Consider the following 25,917-nt stretch of genomic DNA (forward strand, 5'->3'; position numbering starts at 1 on the left):
TGTCATCCAGATGTGGTAGTCTACAGCAGAGCTAACCTTTGTGTGGGCTGTGGCACCTGTAGAAGGAACAGGTACATTGCTTTTCGAACATTTCATCAGGCACAAGTGGATGCCTGCCTTCCAGGAACAGTAAGTGGAGGACTATACAGTGATTCTCCAGCCCTCTTTTCACTTCCTGCAAGCTCACAGTCTAAAAGCTAACTGAGCTCTTTATTGACCAAAGTTGTAATCATACATTCACATCTAAGCATTGTTTATTTGGGTTGTTATCCTATTTTTATGTTGGAAAAACACCATTTTCCTCTGTTCTCACACCATCCCAGAGCAGAGGACTTCTGTGACTTAGAAGTATAATGTTTTACCAGCAAGCAGGCCATCTATTTTGCAGCAAACACTAGATGGGCATCCGCAGTCCACTTCAGTTCTGACACAATCTGTCTGGATTGATGTTCCATCCCACAGATTGACCCCCAGTACCTTCCCCTGCCAGGTCAAGCTCCAAGTTCTTTACCTGTGCATCTTGATTGGCTATCCATGGAGGTTTCCACAAACTTCCTCAGGTTTGATTAACTCAGGCCAGCATGTTCAACACCACAGAGATGGAAAAGAGATGCGCAGGTCAAGGCGTGCATGGGGCACAGTGTTCCTGCACCCTCTCTGAGGGCACTGCCCTCTGAGAATGTATCATCTTTGCTGATCCAGAAGCTTCCACGGGCTCTGCTATAGGTGAGGTTTTGGAGCCTTCTTTGCATGAATACACTGGCTATCAGACTATAGAGTGAAACCCCAGGAGGCCTACCTGGCGAGACTTCTCAGCATGCCATGCCCTCCTCTGGGTGTTGATAGGAAGCCCCAACCCCTGGAATGAGGAGGGACTATGGTGACTGAGTTTCTATATGTATCCTGGACTGACAAGGTGAAAACCAAAGTGTGTACTCCATCCCATCATGCCTGATTGTAGTGTTCTTTTCTTCTGTTGTTTACTTTGGTTAGGGTTTTGCCACACTCATCAGAGAATGGCCTGGAGATCTGTATAACAATTCCGTAATAGTCCAAGCAGTTCGGGATCACCTGAAGAAAGACAGTCAGAACAAGACATTACTTAAAACTCTGGCAGAATTGTGAGTATGTTTTCCTTTCTCCCTCCCCGCCACCCCCAGATCAGTATATATTGAAAAGTTTCTCATGCTTAACATTTGGCAAACTGAAGGGTGAGGGTGCTTTTTGTTACCATTTTTCTACAGGTACTCCTAATTTAAAAAACTTTTTTATAAATCTCAAACAATTAGAAGATAAGGACAGTGGGTGAAACTGTTTCCCAGAACTAGTGAATATTAATGAAAAGTTTTTCTATTGCCAGGTATACTTATGATAAAAACTACAGCAATGCTCTGGAAATATACTTAACATTAAGACATAAAGATGTTTTCCAGTTGATCCACAAACATAATCTTTTCAGTTCTATCAAGGACAAAATTGTCTTATTAATGGACTTTGATTCAGAGGTAAGGTGCTGATTAGTAGTGATAAACTCTGTCTCATCATTAGACATCTCTATAGACCGCTTAACCCTCCATATGCTCACTGATCATAGCTGGGACTTGCCTTCCCATGCTCGGTGTTATAAGTTAGTTTAGTACTTGTATTCAGGTGTCCTTTGTTTGATATGATTATTCTTTAAAAACAATTACCTTTTGGTGTAGAACTTGCAAAGATGTCTGTCTGTCTGTCTATCTGAAGTACTTTTTAGCCAGAGATATGCTGGGACAGTAAAATCCCTATCTAGCAAGCATAACACCCTGAGTCAAAACCTAGTACCTCCTAAAAATTCCCAAAGTAATTTTTAATAAAACATTCTATATGTTTCATAGAAACTTGGTGTATGCTTTGGGTCATTTAACCCTCTTGTTCCATGTCCCAGAATTTAAATTTAAGTGAACTTCTGTTTAGATCCTCTTGTTACTGTTTTATTTTCTGGCACTCACAGATCCAGCATGTGTGTGTCCATTGGTCTCAGTGATACTTAGGCCCAGGAAATATAGAATGTGTTATTTTGTCATAGTTTAGATTGAACAGTGGAACCCCACTCCACCCTTCATAGTTCACAGTGGTTCTTACAAAGTGATAGTCTCTCTCAGCCCCTCTCATTCCCTTTATCCATCTTCTCCCCCACCTTCCTCTCCCACCCCTGCACTTCTCCTCATAGTCTATCTATTGAGGAAATAGAAGTTTTGTTTTTGTTTTTGTTTTGCCAGTTGTGGGGCCTGAACTCTGGGCCTGGGCACTGTCCCTCAGCTCTTCAGCTCAAGGCTAGTGCTCTACCACTTGAGCCACAGCGCCACTTCCAGCTTTTTCTGCTGAAATAGAAGTTTTAAATAAATCTAGAAGCAGAAGCCCAAAAGCTCCAAGAGGCTTATTGCATGTTTCAGTTACACTACCAGGACTGTGATGTACAGTAGTAGTCATCTGTTCAGACAACTCAGTGAAGGTTTGAGTCATTGGAAGAGAAGCTCATTTTATGTTTACAGTGATGAGATACTATTGAGAGTCACAACAGAACTGGCAAAGGTACCTGAGGAGGCTAGAATATGGCAGATGTTTTGAATATATCAGGATGCTTTTATTTAGCAAGTTACTGCAAAACATCATCTTAGTATATGCAAATTGCTCAGACCTCAGAGTGAAATATATTCGGAAATCCGTATCTCTGTAAATGTCATATATAAGAGCCATTGTAAAGCTAGGTGCTCCTCCACGAGCCCTCACCGTTAACTGCAGTTGTGTATGCACTGCATCGTGTTTTTCATGTAGCAGTTTTTCAGTGACTATTTTCTTATATTTCAGAAAGCTGTTGACATGCTTTTGGACAATGAAGATAAAATTTCTGTAAGTATCTTGTTATTTTTATATCTGGAAGTCCTTTTTCTGTTGCTAGTAAGACCATAATACATACTGGGTAACTTCGAGAGGTAGGATGTTTCTTTTGACTCAGTGCACTGGTCCAAGTTCAAGGCGATGCATCTGGTGATGCCTTCTTGCTGACACAAGGCCCTGCAGAACAGCCCATGGCAAGAGACGGGGGGGGGGGGGTGGGGGGGGTGAAGGAGAGGGGGAAGGGGGAGAAGCAGCAAGGGAGAGACACATATGAGGCCCAGCAGTGCTCTTGTAAAAGAGAGAAGACGCATGGAAGATAACTGGGAGGGGAAACTATCTGTATCTTTTGTCTACAAAAGACCTGCAGTCTTTTTACAACTATCTCTTCTTGTTTGCATCTACTCTACTCTGGGATTAACATTAATCCTTTTTCTACTTCGGAAGGGTTCTTCCACCTTTCAGGACCATCATATTAGGGAACCAAGCCTCCACAGGGAATAAATGACACTTAAATCATGATGTGCATTCATGAATGAACATCTGAAACTACTTGAGCTAGAAGGAAGAGAGATGTTCATTGGGTAATTTTACCACTGTGTTTGTCTTCCCAACTACATTTAATCTTTGTTTTCTTCAGATTAAAAAGGTAGTGGAAGAATTAGAAGACAGGCCAGAGTTGCAACATGTGGTAAGTGTTATTGTCTTCTTTGCCTTTGTTTTAAAGATTTTTTTCTATTTTAAATTAGTATATATTAATTGTGCAGAAGTATTGGTAAGGATACAGGGAGTGGGGAGAAAAGAACCTTTATACCTAGTTGTGGGAACACAAATTAGTGCAGCTTCTAAGGAAGTCAGTGAAGACTACAAATAGAACTACCCCCTCTTGAGTTTATAGCTGAAGAAATGTAAGTGTGCAGACTTAGAGGTACTTGCAGCCATGTGGAGTGCAGTACTGTCTTTCTCCCTTTTCATGGAACAGTAGACCACAGCACCTTTCAGTACTGGTGGGTGTTATAATGGGAACTTCTCACAAAGGTCACTGTGCAGATCGGCAGTCTGACTGCAAACAATCCGCTGAAATTGCTAAACTGTGGCAAATATTAAGAATCCAAGGCTTAATTGCAGGACAGGCATGTGAACTTTGGTTTATAATCGAATATGGTCATTTTAGTGCTTCATACTAGGAATCTAGAAGTAGGCTCCTTCCCCCATAAGTGTCGTTAAATATAACCAGGTCATGAATTACTGCAAAAGCCAAGTATACTCTGTGGATGTTGAGTCCTCCTGCCAAGGAGACACACACAGCTGTTCTGCGCTCAGTGCCGGAGTGGTCAAAGAGCAGATCCTCATTTCATCCTCACACACTTGACAGTGGCTAACCCATGTCCCGTGCAGTCTTGGGGGCTCTGCTGTGAAGGCTTGTCAGTCTAGATATCCTTATGACCACTTCAATCCCATATACTGTACTATCAGGGAGTAAATCAGGAGCAGCTATTTTCTATGCCCTTTAAACTTGTAGGAGAAAAGCTTACAGTGGCCGAGGAAAGTCTAATGGTAGGAACAGGGATATCAGCTACATGGCACATTCCTTTCTTCCCCCATTTCCTTCATTCCAGGAGGAGGCTAGGGCAGAGGTAGTGGGTAGAGCATTTTTTTTTCTCCCATTAGTATTTATGGGTTATCTTGTCCCTTGTAGTATTTGCATAAGCTCTTCAAGAGAGACCACCATAAGGGCCAGCGCTACCATGAAAAACAGATCAGTCTTTACGCTGAGTATGACCGACCAAACTTACTTCCGTTTCTGCGAGATAGTACTCACTGCCCACTGGAAAAGGTAAGGTGGAGACTTTCCCATTTGTGAACTTTGTAAGTAGCTGTCATCAGGGCTAAGTCATTTGTCATCCTTGGCTTTTCCTCCCTTTTCCATCCCTGTTCAAGAGGAAGACTGCTGCTCATACTGCAGCTGGTTCTAGGTGTGAGTGAGCCATTCTGACAAGAAATGTATTTGATGTTGATGAAGAGTCCAGGAATAATGGTTTAGTCCAGGATCCAGGCCCTGGCAACCCTAAGCTGAAGCAACAGCAGAGTTGGGAGCATTGGGTCAGTCTTCCAGGGCATGGGAGGCCTCTCCAGCTGAGCCTTGAGCAACATGGACTGTCCAAAGCCAGCAGCAGTCACTCCAGCCAGGCGTCGGGTTTTCTAAGCCAGAGCTGATAACTTTGGTCCTGCACACTGTCTGCTCTACACATCTGCCTGTTTCTGTATTTCTCTAACACTCTCTGTTGCATTGTGATTGTCTGCTTACTAGTCCCTCTTTCCCATTTACCTGTACATTGTACAGGGTAATGTACAGAAGAATATACAGAGGAAGAATGTATGGGGTCACTGATGTCTTCATTAGAGAATATTCTTTGTCATTGTTCACGATGGGAAGTCTGTGAATGTCAAAAACAGCTCACTGCCCCTTTCTGGAGACACCCAGAGATGCTCAGGATTTCCTGACTCTTAAATGGATCTCATTCCATTTTTTTCTTAAAAGAATTCTATGTACATTTAATCATCCTAGGAACTATTTCCATTTAGGTTTAGTTGTAACAATAGAATGCTACCCTTGTAAGCAGTTCATGAACGACAAAGTGGATTGGCCAGCAGATAGCATTCAACCTAACATTAAGTGGAAGTCATGGAATAGAGAGGTTCACCTGTTCTATCTAAAGATAGATGCACAGCAAATGTAATCTTTTCTTTTGAATATTAAAATAGCAACATCATTTATTCTCTCAGATATCTCTGCATTAGAAGAGTCTGTCTTCCTCTTTTATTAGTTATTTGTCTTTGCTGGAGTTGAGCAATGGTTAAAAGGAGGAGTGATTGCAAATTGGCAACTGGTTGAAATCTTCAAGAACCAGATTGACCTTACTTTGAACTGATGAAACTGAGTCAATAGGAATGAGTCAGAAACTGATAGATACCCTGATATCCTATCAAAGGGACAATTACCTAGCACCAGAGTCTTGAGAATTAAAATCACCACAATTCTTAAATTTAAAATCACCCACAGTTTTGTATTTTTAAGTGAGTGCTTTTTGTTATTTTCTTTTTTTTCAGTTTTTTTTCTCATTTAAAAAAATTGTTATTATTAAGTAGTTGTACAAAAAGTTAAAATTCCTACCCCACACAGCTTCTCAAGTTACCTGGTTCTTGTTCATTTGAGAATGATGCAGAGTTTGTGGAAATTTATAACATATTATATGTGCTCTTTTATGTAGCTGGTTTCATTTAATCTCTACAAAAGTACAGACAGGAGGTAGAGTGGTTTTCATGACCAAGGTGAATCTTGGGTTGCTGAATGAAACAGCCCTCAGCCTAAAGCTGAGAAGTCAAGGGGCCACAACAAGGATCTTTGATCTTGTAAATTGAGGTCTTGTCTTTGCATTAAAGGGAAGAATTATTTTTTTCAAGCTTGAAATTTTAGTAGGATAGTAGGAATTAACGTATTACTTAATACTGCAAGCAGTATTAAGCATTACTGTCCTTTCTCCTGCAGTATAGATGTGGTTCTCAGGCTCAAATCCTGCCTTTGTGAATCTGATTTGATTATGCCTGAGAATCATTAACAGCAGAGCACCAACTTTCTAGCCTTGGCAAATTTATTCCTGAAAGTATGATTGCTCTCTATGTCTAGCCACATTCACAAGGTAGCAGCTTTTATGAATTTGGAGTAATACTCTGGAAAACAGTGTTCACAGATTTTCTTTCTCTCTTTTTTTTAAAGCTTAAGCAAGGATTTACTTTAGAGGAACAAGTAGGGAGAAATAGGAAAAAGAGAAAGATACATTTCCTCCTTCACTTGTAGAAAATGGAAGTTAAAAATTCCTGGTCACAGATTTTCACTAAAGAATTTTAAAAGATGTTTGGCTAACAAAGTCAAGGCTAGGTTAAAGTAATGACTGAATTTATACGTGATAAGGTTATTACTCAGACTTCCAAGTCTCATTCACACTTTTATGTTAATTAGGGGAAAAGAGTATTAAAACATTTCTTTCACATAACTTTTTACTCAGTTTGTCATGATTCTGCTTTTTGGTTTTTTTTTTTTTTTGCTTTTAGTTTTGTTCCTTTGCTATAGGCTTGCATTTGTGTGTCTGTGGTGTAGGAACCTGAGATTGCATTCTGTTGCCACTAGAGGGAGCACAAGATCCCCCGAACACTCCAGCATGGGCACAGGTCCCATTGGTCCATAGCAGAAAAATTGAGCTCTAGAAATTTTGTTTTTTACACAAAATGTTTCTAGAGATTTCTAGAGTCTATGTTCCTTGATAGATGATCATTTAAGGTGTGATAAGCAGCTATTCATAAAACATTTAATAATCCAGGAAATTCTAATTTCTTTTTTTTGTTTTGTTTTGTTTTTGTTTTTATCGGTCATGGAGCCTGAACTATAGGCCTGGGCACTGTCCCTCAGCTCTTCGCTCAAGGCATACGCTCTATCACTTGAGCCACAGTGCCACTTCCGACTTTTTCTGCTTATGTGTTGCTGAGGAATTGAACCCAGGGCCTCATGCATGCAAGACAAGCACTCTCCCACTGAACCACCTTCCCAGCCCCAATTTTTTTTTTGACCAGTCCAGGGGCTTGAATTCAGGGCCTGCGTACTGTCCCAAGGCTCTTTGTGCTATAAGGCTAGCACTCCACCACTTGAGAGCTACAGCACCACTTCTAGCTTTTTCAAGTAGTTTATTGGAGATAAGAATCTCACAAGAACTTTTCTGCCCAGGCCGGCTTTGATCCTCAGTCCTCAGATCTCAGCCTCCTGAGTACCTAGGATTACCATCAAGAGCTACCAGTGCCTGGTTGGAAATTCTAATGTCTGAGGCTCCAGTTATCCTTAAACTCAATGACACATTTCACTTTTGGTGTGTCACAGCAATAACTCAGAACACCTCTGTTCTGTAGAATGTCTGCAGGGAGGGATATGTGTGCTAATCTTCTCTACACTGTGGAAGCCACTCCTGAGTACTGCACTGTGCCTAGGACCTGCACTGTAATTTTACTTCAATCCAGTTGAGTTTGTCTAGCTGCATAGAGCAGGTCGCCACTGTGTCAGACACCTCAGATAGGCTTCAGACTGCAAACACTCCTGGGTGTCAGACAAGCCTGTCCTCAAGTAGTCTTGTTTCCTTGCCAAGGAAAGGGGGGTGTTTGGGGAACCTTTGGGTTACACTTTAACATACTGGGAGCAGAGGCAGACAGTTCATCCGCAGGAACACGGGATACAGGGAGAGTAATAGAGACATGATCACTTGTGACTCCATGACTGGCAGAGTGTGAGATGCCTCACAGGGAAGTACCTTGGCCTCGCGTGATCCCCTTGCACCAAGCTCCCAGAAGAAGTGACACCTGAAACAGGTGCAGGTCAGTGGGGCAACCTGTCTGCCAGCCTCCCAGATCCCCTCCTCCTCTGCTCTCTCAGGCCATCATGTGTGTGTACTTTTGTCATCACTGTTGCTCCTCTGTCAACCTCACCCTCCAGCACCCAGCACAGAGCAGAGTGATGCATTCCCATGCAGTTAGGATTACTGGCTTGTTTACCCTTACGTCGTGTGTCCTTTCAATACCAGGGGGCTTCCTGCATCTGTGCAGTCCCGCTTCTCTGTACTTGATCTCCTCTTGCATCCTCCTTCATCATCACGTGTGTGTGTTCCTCTCTTAAACTCTGTGAGCTAGACATAGAAGTATTCTCAGTGTGTGCCCCTTCCTCCCTTCTTCATTTTCTCCCCCCCCTCCCTCTTTCCCTCCCTCCTACAACAAGCACATCTGGTATTGCTCAGTACCAGGAAAATATAGCAGTGAGCGGCATGCCTGTACTGGAGCACCACTACAGGATGTGTTCTAGTGTCAGGAGACGGTTTAAACAAATGACTGTAGTGAAAAGTAGTACAGAAAAGAAACAGATGATGGTGCATGCCCTTAATCCCAGCCTTGTGGGAAGCAGAGAGGGGGAGGTTCATGGCTTGAGGTCAACCTGGGCAAAGTTAGCAAGCCAGGTAAGTATGGCTCCTCTTGTAATTCCAGCCACTTTTGAAACATAAGTAGGAGGCTTGTAGTCCAGGGTCAGACCTGGGTAAAAACGGAGACCCTATCCAAAATATCACTGAAAAATAAAGAAGAAAGGAAGGGTTAAGGGAGTGGCCAAGTGGTGGGACAACAAGCCAGCAAGCATGAGGCCCCAGGTACAGTCAAAAACCTAAGAAAAAAGATGCATAACCTAGCATAAAGAGAGCTCCACAGGAAGGGCTTGCTCCTGCCTTCTGCACAGGTGCTGAGCGCCTCACTTCTGCTCTCAGTGAAACCGTGCAGGCACCGTGACTCTCTCTGAGGCAGCCAAGTGTGGTTGCTATCAAGATGCAAAATTCTCTTTTGATTGTCCACTTTGTCATGTTGATAAAGAAAAAGCAAATGGAAACATTCTTCCAAGTTGGTAAGCCTCGGTTTGTTCTTGTTTGGTGGTCTCTACTGATATTTTTACCTGCTTTTATTGAAGGCTCTGGAGATCTGTCAACAGAGGAACTTTGTAGAAGAGACGGTTTATCTTCTGAGTAAGTACTTTTATTTCTTTGGGTCCCCATAAACAAGTGGAATGGCAGTGTGATATAAACTGTGTAAGGATGGGTGTAGGTTTCAGAGCAAAGTATCAGACATTCAAGCCTAGATTGCATAAAAATTTAAGATATGAACAGAGAACATTTCTGGCACAATAGAGAAAGAAGAGTTACTGAAGAAATACTGTTGAAAGAACATACTGGTAATGTAGACTAAACAAAAGAGACAGCCAGGTTACTTACACTTCTAATCCTAGCTGTTTTGAAGACTGAGATCTGAGGATCTCAGTTTGAAGATAGCTTAAGCAGAAGAGTCCATGAGACTCTTATCCCCAGTTAGCCAGCAAAAAGCCAGAAGTGGAGGTGTGGCTCAAATGGTAAAGCACCAAGTGTGAACAAAAAAAATGAAAAAGCTAGGTGAGAGTGTAAGGCTCTGAGATCAAACTCCAGTACCAGCACAACAACAACAAAAAGAACAAAGAGACACACAAAATTCACATCTCACAACATAGATTAAAATTATAGGTGGAGTAATAATTTCATTTAAAATTATAATCAGCTACAGGAAGACCGTACTTCAGTACATCTTCAGCTATCTTCCAGGATCACAGATATGAGACTTCTTAGGGAGAATTAGGGGGAGAAAGTGAGGAACGTTTGCATAATCAAAACAGTCCCAAGTCACAGGCCAGTCAGAGGAGCCATAGCTAAGGTCCGGTGGTGTCAGAATTAGGCAGATGGGGCTTTGTTACAGTAGGGGTTGACAGTTGGCATGTGGTCCCACACTTGCTGGATCCCAAGATGGCTGCAAAGTGACTTCAGGAGAGAATGGCTCAGGGCAAAATACAGAAGTCTAGGATGCCTAACCTTTATCCTGTTCTAATTAACTTGTGGGTCCAAGTCAAGTCAGTGTTGCCCAGCAAAATAAAATGCAGCTGTTGTCTCTGACATTACAGAAGATAATGGTGGCTCACAGAGGGAAGGTCCAAGATCCCTAACTAGACCTTGTTTAAGACAAGGGACAGGGACAGGGGTGAAAGAAGCCCACAGCCAGCCCTCTCCTACGTAAAGCCTTCAGCATAAGTTGTACTAACAGCTGAATTGTTACATTATTATTAAATTATTTAAAAAACCATCCAAATGCCATTAGATCAGTGAGAAAAGTGTATATGAGCTAAAGGAAGCATAGTTAGTAAATACTTCATCTCATCAAGACTGTTGAACTTGGAAGAGGAGGGAATTAGGGAACCTCTGATAAGTCAGTCTGTAGTTACATCAGAAGAGTGATGTGCAAAGCTTCAAGAGGCAGAATGATTCTCAGGGCCTTTGAGACTGAACTATCATCTGAATAGGATGGGATTAAAATCTAAAAGAAATCCAATAGACCTGGCCTCAGATTCAAACTGTACCATTTAGTCACTATGTAATCTTGGTTACTACCATTTCTGTTTGCCTTCTGTTAAATAGCATTGATAGACGGTCCCTCATAGGGCGAGAGCGCCCATTGAATGGTACTTTGATATGAAGCACCTAAATGGCCACAACTGCACTTACTAAATAGGGTTTGCTCTCTTGTTGTGTTGGGAGGAGGAGGTAGAAAGGGGGGTGGGAATGCTAGTGTCACAGTTGTAAACAAAGATAGGCTCTTTTCTTTTTTTTCAACTAATGGTATCTTTCTCATACTTCCTCCCCCTGCTAGGCCGGATGGGTAACAGTCGAAGTGCCCTGAAGATGATTATGGAGGAATTGCACAACGTTGATAAAGCTATTGAATTTGCCAAGGAGCAAGACGATGCGGAACTCTGGGAAGATCTGATTTTATATTCCATCGACAAACCACGTAAGTAGAAGTCATCTGTGAATCTGCTTTTCTTTCAACACAGCCAGTTGTATCTAGAGTAAGAGTTATCTCAGGTTGCGCTGGATTGAAAATGTGGCGACATGTATGCAGTAACAGGCCAGTTCCTTCATAGTGAGAGGATTGGAGCTTCACCCCTTTATGTTGCCTGAGGGAGATAAAGAACAGGTGGCTACACAGCGTATTGGCTGTGTCCCCAGGAGGCAGACATTACCTGCTGTAGCCACACTGGATAAGTGCATACTAGATAAGGTTGGGGTGGAGTGGGTGTTTTCATTTGTATACTGAGGCCTTTATTGTGAATATATAAAGTCCTTGCTGTTCTCCTTTCATGGAAATATATAACTGTTCCTGCATTCTGACCATGACTGGATATTTTCATTATAGTATTTAGGTTTTTGTTTTTTGTTTTTGTTTTTTTTTTTCTGGCAGTTTTACTAACACAGTCCCAAAAGTATTTGTTGGTCTTAAGGTTGACTGACTGTATTTGTTGGTCTTAAGGTTGACCATTTGCATTTGGTTGACCATTTGCATAAGGTTGACCATTTGGTATCCCGTTTTGTTTCAAATAAAGCCACCCAAGTTCTCTTTGGAAGACCCAGAAATAATTCAGAGACTAGCAAGAGTGGTTTAAAATCTTCTTGCTGTCTTTTCTAAGTTAGGAAGGCTTGGTGCAAATGTAAACGCCTTGATCTGACATTGACACTGACTTTTCCCTCTTTGGTAACAAAGAATGTAACTTACCATGATAGAGTAATAGCCACTGAGAATATTGAAATATATTTTGAACCTGGGTGTGAGTCTGGATTGCCTGCTTCTGACTTTATGGCTCTGACTAAATTAAACACTGTTTCCCTTGTTTTTAAAATGTAAATATTGCACATTCCAGCCTTGCACAGTATTGAAGAGAAGTATGTGATAGCTCAACCACAGGAAACTCTCCGTTATATTAGTTGTGCCCCTTTGGCAATATAAATGATATTTTGAAGATATGAATAAATCTAAGGCTTTCTTCAACTATTTTAAATTGCCTCCTCTCTCTTACACTGGAGATTGAATCAAGGGTCTGGACTTTGTTAGACAAGCACTCTTCCACTTGAGCATTACTCCAGCCCTAGACTGTTCTTCAGAACCAAGATGAAACAAAGAAGAATTGGTTCTTCAGGGTTCAGAAATCCAGTGGTTTTTAACACTTAGTTGAAAGAAATAAGGTTTTTAGTTCCAAATGCATTCTAAAGTCACCTTCATGTTAACTATTTTCTGTGATATTTGACAGCATTTATCACTGGCTTGTTAAACAACATCGGCACACATGTTGACCCCATTCTCCTGATTCACCGCATTAAGGAAGGGATGGAGATCCCCAGTCTGAGAGATTCTTTGGTTAAAATTCTGCAAGACTACAATTTGCAAGTAAGTATCCTTTCTTAGTCAAATGAATATGCTGAATGAATGACTCACTCTGGATATACACTTCTCAGATTGATATTAGATGTCTGTCAGACATTTTCAGTATGGTAGCTATATTTCATTTGGAAAAGCATTGCAAGAGAGAACATAGAAACCTTACTGCTTATCAAAACACACTATTCTTCACCTATCTCCGCATTTTCTGTGCATGTTGAGAAGGCATGTTTACATTTGAGGAATGAATGTAGCAAGTGTGGTGTTGAGGAGGGTAAGAGAGGAGTTGACTAGCTGTTAGGTCTGACCGCTCCCCTGTTTATAGGGAAAATCACTCTTGTGTCCACTTAGAGGGAACAAAAAACCGTGTTTAAAAGTTTAATACGTTTAGTTGAAGTCATTCAGTCACACCTGAAACGTGTTCAATTTTGAAGCTTTCTGTTCAACCTTTGGTTTCTAAAATAATAGAGCCCTTATTATCTGAATTAATTCAGAATTTGTGATAAGAAAAATGAAACTCATTATTGTCATATAAATAAGAGGCTTAATTATCAGGCATCCTAATCTTTTTCTTAAAAGATTTGAGAAATTACTTTTTTTTTTCAGAATGTTGTTACCTTCTGTAGTACTTGGAACTATTTTACACACATTATCTTAAATATTCAGGCTAGTTTATTTGAAAATGAGTTTGGCTTATAATAGCTTACAATAGATGCAGTTGCTTTCTGGGAACAGTTCAATTTTGCAGGTAAAATGAGAAGATAGCATTGTAAGTGGAACATTCTGATGCATGGTTGTTGGGCCCACAATCGGTGTGAAGACTGCAGAGAGGACGCCTGCCTCAGGCCACAGCCTGTGCGGCTGGATGCAAGGCAGACATAGAAGGAAGATGCGTGACACCTGACAGAGGCCAGAGCTGGAAGATGAGAAGTTGTTGCCAACGAGTGTGAAACTCACTTTAAACATGTTCGGGAATAGGGCACAGTTTTGGAGTAGAATTGCTCAGGAAACCGGAGGCCACAGCCATATTGACCATGAGGATGGGGGCTCCAGCATCTCCCATGAACTAGAATGTTAGCAGTGGCTAGTCCACAGAGGACTGTGTGGTGCTGGGTGACAGAACTTGAAGTGAGTTTTCCCTGCCTGTGGGGGTGAATGATCTTGGAGCCTTTGCTAAGGAGATTTTATGGGAAATGGGCTTAATGAGAAGCACTTAAGCCAAAGACATGGAGGACCTGTTCTGCAGAGAGCCAAACCAAGGGCAAGTGTTTTTCCCCAGTGGGACTTGGAGATCTGCAGATGACCCAGGGGGAACTTTACTAAGCTAGAAAGAGAAAGGCCAGAAGGCAGTAGGAGCTGGGGGGCAAATTCATAGGCAAAGGGGAGGCCTGAGTGGCACAGTGCCATGCGCTGCTCTAGGGACCTCCATCTTGGCCTGGAAGCCCCTCACTTGGGCTTGAATCGGGCTTCAGTGTGGATGTTATAAAGCTCAGGGCATGAGTGTCTTGAACAGCAGCCAGCACTTTGGTCCTTACCTCCTGGGGCAGGCAGAGTGTGCTCAGAGAGCCACATTGAGGAGTCATTTTGTCCTCTCCAACAAGTCAGCACTGGTCTTTCTCCTCCCAACCTCCACAGTGCCTGCACGCTCACCCGCAGAGCCAAGCCTTGGACACCATCATGGGCTCGCTAATCATTCATTCTTCATGAGCAAATCTGCATGGCTCTGAGTTGGCTCTTACTAAAAATAGTAGATGCAAAATGAATGCCTAACAAAGTAGCAGGGTATAAAATTAACCCTCAAAAATCAATGGCTTTTCTGTATGCCAACAATGAGAAGAATGTGGCTGAAATCAAGAAAGCAACTCCTTTTGTAATAGCCCCACAAAAAATAAAATACCTAGGAGGTAACTAAAGAAGTGAAGGACCTCTACAATGAAAACTTTAAAAACCTGAAGAAGGAAATTAAAGCAGAACTTAGGAAGTGGAAAAACCTCCCATGCTCCTGGATTGGAAAGATCAGCATCATGAAAATGGCAATACTTCCAAAGACTACCTACAAATTTAATGCAATACCTATCATTATTCCAACCTCATTCTTCAATGAAATAGAAGCAATCCAAAAATTCATATGGAACAATAAAAGACCCTGAATAGCAAAAACAATCCTTAACAGAAAGAACAGTGCTAGACGAATATCAACACCAAATCTCAAACTCTACTACAAAGCCATAGTAATCAAAACAGCTTGGTATTGGCACAAGAACAGACCTGAGAACCAATGGTATAGAACTGAAAACTCAGAAATGAACCCACAGACTTATAGCCATCTAATCTTTGATAAGGGAGCTAAAAACATACAATAGAAGAAAGACAGCCTCTTCAGTAAATGATGCTGGCAAAATTGGTTAATCACCTGTGGAAAAGTAACGCTAGATCCTTATATATCACCCTACAACAGAATCAACTCCTATCACCCTACAACAGAATCAACTCCAAGTAGATCAAAGACCTCGAAGTCAAAGCAGGCACCCTGAAAACATTATAGGAAGGAATAAGAGAAACTCTAGGGCTCCTTGGCACAGTCCAAAATTTTCTTAATAGAGACCGAGAAACACAACAAATCAAAGAAAGGTTGGACAAATGGGATTGCATGAAACTGTAGAGCTTCTGCATGGCAAAGGACATAGCTAGCAAGATCAATAGAAAGTCCACGGATTGGGAGAAGATCTTCATTAGCCATACAACGGACAAGGGTCTCATATCTAAAATATACTAGGAACTCAAAAAATTAAATCTCAGGAAGTGGCGCTGTGGCTCAAGCAGTAGAACACTTGCCTTGAGCTGAAGAGTGCAGGGACGGCACCCAAGCGCAAAGTTCAAGCCCCACGACCAACAAAAAAAAAAAAAAAAAAATTAAATCTCCCAACAACAAATCCTCAAAGAAACAACTGCCCAATAAATAAGTGGGCTAAAGACTTAAAGAGAAACTTCTCTGAAGAGGAAATAAGAATGGCCAATAGATACATGAAGAAATGCTCGACCTCTCTAGCCATAAAAGAAATGCAAATCAAAACAACATTGAGATTCTACCTCACCCCAGTTAGAATGGCTAGAATCAAGAAATCTGGAGGATGGGCTGGGAAGGTGGCTCAGTAGTAGAGCGCTTGCCTTGTATGCATGAGGCCCTGGGTTCGATTCCCCAGCACCACATAAGCAAAAACAAAAAAGCCAGAAGTGGCGCTGTGGCTTAAGTGGTAGAGCGCTATCCTTGAGCTGAAGAGCTGAGGGACAGCGCCCAGGCCCAGAGTTCAGGCCCCACGACCGGACCCAAAAAAAAAAAGAAATCTGGAGGAGATGTGGCCAAAAGGGAACCCTATTGCATTGTTGGTGAGAGTATAAACTTGTTCAATCACTTTGGAAAGCAGTATGGAGGTTCCTCAAAAGACTCCACATAGAGCTCCCCTATGACCCAGCAATCCCACTTTTGGGCATTTACCCAAATGATCACAAACAAGGCCATACAGCACAAGTCTACCAGCACAACTATGTTTATTGCAGCATTATTTACCATAGCTAAAATATGGAACCAACCCAGATGCTCTCAGTAGTGGAATGGATCAAGAAAATGTGGTGCAATTTTATCCCTCCATCAGAAAGAATGGCATTGCCCATTTGTTAGGAAATGGAAAGACTTGGAAGAAATTATATTAAGTGAAGTAAGCCAGGCCCCAAAAAAACATAGGTCCCATGGTTTCCCTTATTTGCAATAACTAGTATATGTCTGGGACAAGCAGAAAAGGTCAAAAGCTATGTACATATGACCATATAAGATGATGCTAAGTGAAATGAACCCCAAGACAGGGACACAAGTGGTTTTATCTTTGTTGTTATTTTTAACGTACTTATAATGTACTATGTAATTTATTTTTTTTTGTTTCTTTGGTATGTTCCTCCTCCACGGTATAACTCCTGTTTTCACTGTATTTAATTCTGGTGCCCTACATCTTGTATATATACACTTTTCTAATTTGAGTAGGGTAAGGGAAAAAACAAAATGCTTAAATAGGGATACAGGTTGACCCATTGTAACGATGAGATGTACAAGATACTGTTGAAAGCAAACTTTATAACTTTGGTGTGGGAGAGGAGTAGTTGGGGAAGTGGGGAAGGGATGGTAGGGGAAAAACAAAGGAGAGGCAACAATGCTCAATAGGAAATGTACTCATTACCTTACTCATGTAACTGTAACCCCCCTGTACAGTATCTTTACAATAAAAAAACATATTAAAAATGAATGTATACGCATAGAAAGAGCCACTACAACTGCTGTTAAATAAGTATTTTATCGTCTTAACTATATTATAAAATATACCTAGAGCTTCCCCTTATACTATGTAAGCTGTTGGCTGATAGTCTAGGTGGCCCAGAGTTACTTAGCCAGCAGGTCCAGAGATCCATTGCTGCCTATAAACCTCCAACCAAGGAGTAGCTTTGCAAGAGAGAAGAGAGGCTCAGAGGGAAGGTAGCAGAGACTGAAGATAACACATGTGCTGTTCCCACTGGGGTCAGAGGCCTCTGTGAAGGTTGGTCTATTGGGAAGGCTGCTCAGAAGATTCCCTGGGCTGCTTCCCTCTTGAGGATAAAAGAAAAGATTTGGGATTTTTGTTTTTTCCTGTGAGAAAGGCTGCTCTTTCACACTGGTGGTTGTTTATTCTCTTTCTCAAAACTTCTTTTAGAGACCATTATAAGGTGGACCCATTGTAACAATGAGATGTACAAGTCGTTATGTTAAAAAACGAACTTTACAACTTTGGCCATGGGGGGGGGGGGGTTGAAGGGGGCTGGTGGGAGAGATGGGAAGGGGAAACAAAGGAGGAGGCAACAATGCTTGATAAGAAATGTACTCATTACCTTGCCCATGTAATTGTAACCCCTCTGTATGGTATTTTCACAATTTTTTTAAAAAGCTAAAAAAAAGGGCATACAGTTCCAAGAGGGTTCCATAAACATGTTATTATTTGATTTTTGTTTTGTCTTTGTTTATGCTTCATAAAATCATAGTGATTAATGTACCTATTTATGGATTCAGAGCATCTTGATCAATGTTACCTCTCTATTACTCTCACTTCTACCCCTCTCCTCCAGTCAGTCACACTGAGCTTGCTCATTCCATTTTCAGATGTGTGTATAGATTCTTAGGACTGCATTGCCCTCCATCCTTCTTACCACCCACCCACTGCTTCCCCCACCCCAGTCCATACATGCCACGCCTACTCCGGTGGAGTCTGCTTAGCATGGGAAACCTGCTTTCAGACCTGAGAATGGGGCTTCACAGAGACCTGTCTCTGAGAATGGGACTTCACCGAAGTCTACCTCAGAGAATGGGGCTTCAAAGAGACCTGTCTCTGAGAATGGGACTTCACCGAAGTCTACCTCAGAGAATGGGGCTTCAAAGAGGCCTACCTCCTGGAAAGGCTGGCAAGCCCCTGGGAAAGATGTGTTTCTGTTCCTGTTTTTCTTTTCTTCACTGTATAAGAGTGCCTATTAATCTTTTACTGTTTCTGCTGTTCATTGTACTTACTCATTGTCAACGTTCCCTTATTCAAAGCTCTTTCTTAAGAGTGTTGACGACTCCCAACATCTGATGAGTGTCTTAAGAATATGACTAACTCACCAGAGTTAAATGCTACCCTGAAAGCCCCTCTTATGGAGGCTAGTAGACAAGTCATAAGTAAATATAAAAGTATTGGGGGTTTCACGACGTCATTTCAGCAGAAGGATTGTTTGTAAGAGATTTACAAGAAGCTGTAGGCGCGGCTAGAACAGAAAGAGTGTCTGGCAATTGCTGGGAAAACTACTTAGGAGAAAGAACTTTCTGTTACTCTCTTTCATTTACTAAGAGACTTGCTAGATCTAGGCCTCCTTGGTGCTTACTATTAAAGAAGGAACAGGAAAGATCTTATGGGACAGTTAAGGTCTCTATAGAAAAAAGTAATGGTTAATTGGTGATAAACATCGAAACCCATTGTATTTCTTAAAAATAGAGGTAAAGCCAGGCGACCAGCTGGTGACCACCCAAGAATGAAGCCCTGCAGCAAGATTGTGTAACCTTTTGCCCTTTCTCATGGAGACTTTTGCTATAAAAGTTTGTTATCCTCTGCATTAAATCGCACTCAGCATCCACTCCTCTTGTGTGTGAGTTGTCTGTTTGCCATCTCCCCACCTATTCCAGTTCCTCCACTAGGTGTCCTCCGTCGTCCCCACAGAGCCGGTCCGCAGCACATACATGTTTCAACTTCTTAATATTGTTATTGTCACTTGCTTGCTAATTGTTGTAACAAAGGCATTTCACCATGATGCTTGGCACTTGTAAATACTATGTTTTAGTCAGGGTGATTGTTCGTGTGTGTGTGTGTGTGTGTGTGTGTGTGTGTGTGTGTGTGTGTGTGTACATATATACATATATATGGTTTCAGGGCAGCTTGGGCTACATAGTGAGACTGTGTCATTGAAAAGGTAGGGAAAGAAGAAGGAACAGATGTCAAAAGCAATTTCTCAATAAATGCAAGCATTCTCAAATCATGTAATCTCTTGCTCATCAGGACTAGAGAAGGCCAGTGTAGAATTGTATTGTAGACATCAGTTACATTTCCTAAGTGTTTGCCTTGATATAATTAGGATGTGGTACAGTTCTGGCTGGATTCTCCCAAGGCCAATGCTCTCAGGGGTTTAGGGAAATGAAGTTGCTATAGATGACTACCTTAGATGACCAAGATTGGCTGCTCTTTCCCTTCCCTTCCCCAGGGTGTGAATTCACACCTGCACAAGCAAATTGGTCCTATAGCCAAAGCACAACCCTGCCCAGATGCACAACCACTCACAGTCACGTGTTTTTCTGTTCAGTTTCCTATCCACACACAGTGTGTTATGCCATGTGGACCTGGAACATACGTGTTTGGCAAATAGATGGGTTTATGAGATTAGTGGAATTTAGGGGTTTTAGGAGTGGCAGTTTTCCTATCCTGGGCAAAGATCTCTGCCTAGACTTCAGAATTTGTACTCCATTTTACAATTACCACAGAAACATTGTATCATCATAAAAGCTAACTAAGTAAATTGCAGTGAGTAATGACTGAGTCAGGCCTGCAGAGATCTGTCTGGTGACAGTTGAAACAGAAGAGGATATACTGAAGCAGGGGACCCAGAGAGCCCCTAGGAGTATTTCAAGGGTACAAATTCTCCAATTTATCTAAAGACTCCCCTCCCCACTGTATTTGAGTCTATTTAAGATTGCTTTTTTTTTTTTAATGTGTGCATTAGATTCTGCTTCGTGAAGGTTGCAAGAAGATTCTTGTAGCTGACTCTTTGTCATTGTTGAAGAAAATGCACCGAACTCAAATGAAAGGTGTCCTGGTTGATGGTAGGTAAGGTTTAACAACTCACATGGCACCATGTGCCCAGCTTTCAGAAGATGCCAAACCCACACTGACCCTGCTTAATCCGAAGCATGTGTGTTTTCTTGCAGAGGAGAATATCTGTGAATCGTGCCTGTCCCCCATCCTTCCCACAGGTAAGGAAGCTCACTTCTCAGATGTGAGTGATGGCTGCCATTCAGACTTTGAAATTAGCTAGTTCCTATATATGGAACTCTGTTGCTTCACACAGCTTCAACAAAGGCTCTGCTTATATCCCAGGGCACCCCAGTGTGCCGGGCTAACCCACCATGTGCAGCGTGCAGAGCCTGGGAGCCCACAAGGCAACTCCACTCAGGGCCTGCTCTGAGCCCAAGCAGGACCTGACAATGCGCCCTCCTCACCAGCTCCCATCAATGCCAGTGTGCTGGCTTAGAGGCCATTCTTTGAGAAAGATAGTTCCACAGTAGAACAAACACTGCCCACACTTACATCCCAGGTGGAAGAGCCATAGAGCCGTGCATGTGTCTGGGAGATATCTCACAGGTGCTCTTCCTTAATCGTCTCGTAGCTGTGTGGGGACAGGGCACAGATGGTCGCATAGCTCAGGAGACAGTGTGTAAGCCACCTGTTGATGGATTCATTACTCATGGTTTTGACCACCAGTAGTCAAAAAATATATCTATAGCACATTTTTTTTTCAGATCAAAATGTGGGATTCCCATACATACAAAAGTACAACTGAGTTGTACTTTATTCACCCAAGTTCTTATGGACATGATTTCCCTCATAATCATAAAAAAAAAAGTAAAGAATGGAGGCACTTCCCTCCTGAGCTGCTCTCAGGGGTGTCTCATCATGTCTGATCTACTGGGTGCCCTCCGGCTTTGATTTTGTGAAAATATGTCCCCACAAAGCAGACAGTGGCCAAAACCAAGGGAAAAGTGAGGACAGCTCCTCCAAGCCAGAAGTAACATGATTTGCTAGTTGAAGTGATAAGCTGTTGAGATTTGTTGAAAGGTGGAAAGCATGTCCACAGCCGAGCTGGACAGCATGAGGGAAGAGAATAGCCTACACGTCCGTGGTAGAGTACCGCATCTGTGTCCTCAGTGTCTGCGGTTTTCCTCAGTGATGGCCTCTATACAGCTTGATACCCACCAATGTCAAGGGGCTACCAAACTCAATATCTCATTGGACAACAACTCTTTAAAAGATAGAAGCTGTTGTTTGCTTATTTGTGTCATGCATAATGAAAAAGCCTCTTAAGGATCATTAGGATGTGAGAACAGGAACTTACATAATTAGAAATTGAAGAATAATTGATATATTAAAATGCTGTCTAAATGCAAACTTGTCATGGAGATGTGCTAACAATTCAGCTGAGCTATAGGCCATTGGTTCACATCTGTAATTCTCATTACTCACAAGGCTGAGATCAGGAGGATCACAGTTCCAAGCCAGCCTGAGCAGAAAGTCCATAGACTCCCATCTCCAAAGTAACCAACCACATGTTAGTTGTGTGGTTTAATTGATGGCTTATCAGCATAGCAAGCAAGCCTAACAATTGCAAGCCCTTGAGTACAAACCTCAATATCACCAAAAATAAAACAAGAAGACTCCACTGACCTGCATTTACTTAACATTACAAGATTCTTCACTAATGATAGGAAAAGTAATTGTTTAGCTTTTCTAAAGGAAGCAGGTTTGAATTTTCACTGCTTTAGGGGAAGGTGTGGGCTCTCCTTGTGTTTTAGGTCATGTTCTAATAGACGGGCCCTGTGTATCCCTCAGCACCATGTATTTACTTACTTTCTTACTTTCCCTGCCCAGGGCACTAAGCCCTCTCAGACCTGAGCTGGGCTCAGGAAGCAGGGTGAGGTGCTGTCCAAACAGGCTCGTAGCCTGGGCTTCCAACCCTGGCTTGGCAGCCCCAGCTGGCCTGGGACCCATTTTTATAAACCACAGTGTAGGGCATAGTGGTTATGTGTGGGTTGGGTTGAGTGGGTTGCACAAAGGAGCACGCACATACTGGGTATGAGTATTTTCTCTATTTTTTTTCTTTTCTAATGACTACTGCTGATTTGCCATGAAACTGTCTCCTTTTCTTATTTTGGTGAGTGGCACAGAGGCCAAGCAGCGAGCCTCTGCCTCTGGATCATGCAGCACAATTACAGTGCCTGCTTTGCATCTGGTCACCTCAGCCCAAAGGCTGCCCCTGTAAGCCAGGGCTTCACTTAGTCAGGTTTGCATGGCCCTTCCATTCTCCGCTTGCACTGACCTGTCCTTTCTTCTGCCCACTCATCCCCCTCCCAGATGCGGCCCGGCCTTTCAGTGTGGTGGTCTTCCACTGCCGACACATGTTCCACAGGGAGTGCCTGCCTGTGCCCACCATGGTGAGTGGCTGCTGGCGCCTACCAATCAGAGACATGCGGGGGCGGTCAGGAAGAGGTGTGCACTGCCGTCACCACTCACCCATGGCTTTGGCCTTGGAGAATTGTAAGCTGTGGTTTCTCTGCCAGCTGTCAGCATTCAGCTGACATCCAGCAAACATTTTGGAAGACAAGAGGTGGAGATACAAAGAATTATAGAGTTAGTAAGACCCCATCACAAAAAAAAAAAAGGTAGGCCTAGTGGTGTACATCTGTGATCCTAGCTACACAGAAAGCAGAGATGGAATTGTGGTCCATGGCAGCCCAGACAACCGGCCTCGTAATAACCCATATGGAGAAATACAAAGGACTAGAGACATGGTTCACTTGGTAGATTGCCTGCTGCCTGCCTAGGAAGCATGAGGTCCTGGTTCAGAAACCCCAGAACAGAAAGAACAATGAGTGAAACATTGTGTCTGTGCTATGTGCAGACCATGTTTTTCATTAGTCCTGAAATGTGATTTAAAGTACGTGGAGGACTAGTGGATGTTACGCCATTTTCTGTAAGGGGCTCAGCATCTGTGGTTGGGATGTCTCTGAGGAGGCCTGGAACCAGTCTCCTTCAGATACCCAGGGGTGGCAGTGCTGTCACATTCCAGGACAGAAGTTAATTCACCGACGTATAGGTGCTAGCATGTATAGTGCACTGTAGGAAGCATAAAAGCATACCCAATCAAGTGGATTAACCGGGGGACATTGGAGGCTCAGGCTGAGCCTCAGTACTATGCAAAGAATCATTTTAGTTCCTGTTGCTGTCCTTCACCATGAGGTCACAGTCCCGAGCCACGACACACTAGTCTTGCTGGAGGGGGAGGGGGGGGAATTCCTTGAGTTGCAGCGTGAACCAAACATAACCTCCAGAGGAGAGACATTTCACTACTTGAGAGCTCTCCCCCTCCTAGCCAGCACTACAGTAACATTACAATTCTAACATTACAATTGCAAAAGGAGAGAGAAGACATGTTTCTAAGCTGTGTTTTAAATTCCATTTCAGAACTCTCCAACCCAGCACTGCAGCATCTGCAGCGCTAAGAACCATGGGCCAGGTGGCGTGGTTTTGGAGATGAAGAAGTAGCTGGTGCCCGTGCGTCTTAGCACCACAGACGCGTGTTTGCAGCAGGCTGTTCAGAGCCTTATTCATGCCCTCTTAGGCTGAGCTCCAAGCAGTTTCTCCATCTGCTCCTGCCTTTTCCAGGTTCCTCCAGGCTGTTGAATGAATTGGGGGTTTTCCCTAGGTCTTGGGTTCAGGGTCAAGATTTCAACATTTACTCATTTTGGCTTGTCACCATCTAGCAAGCAAACACATGAGACTTGGAGTTAGATATAAATATTGCAGGCCTTGTAAGTCCTTGTAAATGAAGTGGTCTGCTGAGAATTGTATCACCCACCACAGGCACCTAGCAAGCTCCTCCCACAGCTCACACCTTGTTTCCCTATGCTCTACCAACATCAGTTCTGGCATTCTGGCCTGGCTCTTTTATCTCATGATCTGTGGTTATCTTCCTGATGGGCTTTTAATGAAACTCTGCAAATTGTCACCATTCGGTGACTTGTGGGAACAACGAGCAGGCTGATGTCTGCAACCTGCTGTATACTGATCCTGTGTGCTGTATGTTCTGACTAGTCAGTGTCTGGCCCTCCCCAGTTCTCTGTGTTTGTTGTTTGAATAAATGTTTGCTCTTCTCATTGTGAAAGATATTGACTGCGGCCACAGCTGTCATGAAATCTATTCCTTATGAGGCACAGATTTGTCTGAAGACTTGTGGATGGATTTTGTCAGCAAGGAGCACAGGAGTAGCCTGTTAATCAGAGCAAGGTTCCCAGAAGGGATAGCCTGATGGCAGAAATGGCAGAGGATGGGCCTTCCATGAAGCCTTTTAATAGAACACAAAGTTCAAATGTGTCGCTGTGTCTTCCAGTCACTGATGGGTCACATGGCCTCACGGTTGTCCTGTAGGCTGTCGAAGCTTGAGGACACACACCCATTCCTGTTGTTGGTCACATGGATAGGAACAGAGCAGTGCTGTGCTCTCTTTGGAGAGAAGGCAGAATGCAGGTGAGCACTGCAGACCCAGGCTGCATCCGCCATTCCCCTGAGCTGCTTCTTTTTTTTTTAATTTTATTTTATTTTATTTGAGAACATACTGTACAGAGGGGCTACAATTACATGGGCAGGATAATGCATACATTTCTTACCAAGCATTGCAGCCTCCTCCTTTGTTTACCCTTCACCTCCCTTCCCAGCCTCCCCCCTCCCCCCACCCAATTATACCCCCCTCCCCCTCCCCACACCGACATTGTAAAGTTGGTTTTGACATGACATTTTGTACTTCTCATTGTTGCAACAGGTCCACCTGAATCCTTAAACGACTTGTTTGTCCCCATCTCCTCCACATGTTATACTGACATCAAATATAGTGAAAGCGGGGGTTACACTGTGGGGGAGGGACATGAGCACTCCCATCCCCAGGAAGATGCTATTCATTCATTTAAGGTAAAGAAACAAAACACAGAAGTGTGATTGGGGTCACAGAGGAGAGTGCTGACCACAGAGCGAGCTCCCTGTCCCTTAGGTCTAGGGCCTGATGCAGAAGAGAGGCACAGCACATCTCTTCACAATAGTTACCACCGATTTGTTAGTCATGAAAATTGAGGACCAAGCTCTTACTGTTGAGTGGCCCCCTCTGCCTTCTCATCCCAAGACTGCATTCTTTTTTTTTTTTTTTAATTGTGAAAATGCCGTACAGAGGGGTTACAATTACATGGGCAAGATAATGAGTACATTTCTTATCAAGCATTGTTGCCTCCTTCCCATCCCTTCCCATCTCTCCCCCCCCCCCGCGTCCCCTAACCCCCCACCCTCACCAAAGTTGTAAAGTTCGTTTTTCGACATGACGATTCCAAGACTACGTTATTTTGTTTGCTATAGGAACCCATCCTTCACAAACAATAAACACAGTTGTTTTCTGTACAGTGAGAGTGCCCCTACCACAGCATGCGCGCACACACTCACATGCACGCACACACACACACACACACACACACACACACACACACACACACACACACGAGGCAATTAGGAGAGAAAAAAGTCCCTGGGCCCATCAAGAAGAGCCTGATTTATCTAGGTTTACTATAAACCAGATTGCAGTCACTCCACTAGGAAGGACGTGAAAAAGAACCTGACAGTGGTTAGTACCAGAGACTCACTCTTACAGACCAATTTGCATTCTCTCTTTCATTATACTAAAATATGTACTTTAACACCATCACAACCAAATTAACTAAAAATTTGCTGCAAACAGGAAACTTGTCAACATCTGTGGGTTGAGAATTCT

At 42.9% G+C, this 25,917-nt stretch overlaps 1 protein-coding gene across 1 annotated transcript in view; it reads left to right on the plus strand.

Annotated features, from left to right (window-relative positions):
• The window catches only part of Vps41 (VPS41 subunit of HOPS complex), a 127,747-nt gene extending 103,482 nt beyond the window's left edge, over positions 1-24,265 (plus strand). The window contains exons 18-29 of the mRNA XM_069998503.1: positions 994-1,121; positions 1,361-1,505; positions 2,845-2,886; positions 3,512-3,562; positions 4,571-4,708; positions 9,419-9,473; positions 11,176-11,316; positions 12,611-12,747; positions 20,059-20,158; positions 20,264-20,308; positions 22,464-22,543; positions 23,574-24,265. Of these exons, the coding sequence (XP_069854604.1) occupies positions 994-1,121; positions 1,361-1,505; positions 2,845-2,886; positions 3,512-3,562; positions 4,571-4,708; positions 9,419-9,473; positions 11,176-11,316; positions 12,611-12,747; positions 20,059-20,158; positions 20,264-20,308; positions 22,464-22,543; positions 23,574-23,654 (1,143 nt within the window). The 3' untranslated portion in view covers positions 23,655-24,265. The remainder of the gene's footprint in view (positions 1-993; positions 1,122-1,360; positions 1,506-2,844; positions 2,887-3,511; positions 3,563-4,570; positions 4,709-9,418; positions 9,474-11,175; positions 11,317-12,610; positions 12,748-20,058; positions 20,159-20,263; positions 20,309-22,463; positions 22,544-23,573) is intronic.
• Positions 24,266-25,917: the final 1,652 nt, after the last annotated feature.

The sequence above is a fragment of the Dipodomys merriami genome, unplaced genomic scaffold, assembly GCF_024711535.1.
Source record: "Dipodomys merriami isolate MVZ:Mamm:240054 unplaced genomic scaffold, mDipMer1.0.p SCAF_104, whole genome shotgun sequence".
In the NCBI taxonomy this organism is placed as follows: domain Eukaryota; kingdom Metazoa; phylum Chordata; class Mammalia; order Rodentia; family Heteromyidae; genus Dipodomys; species Dipodomys merriami.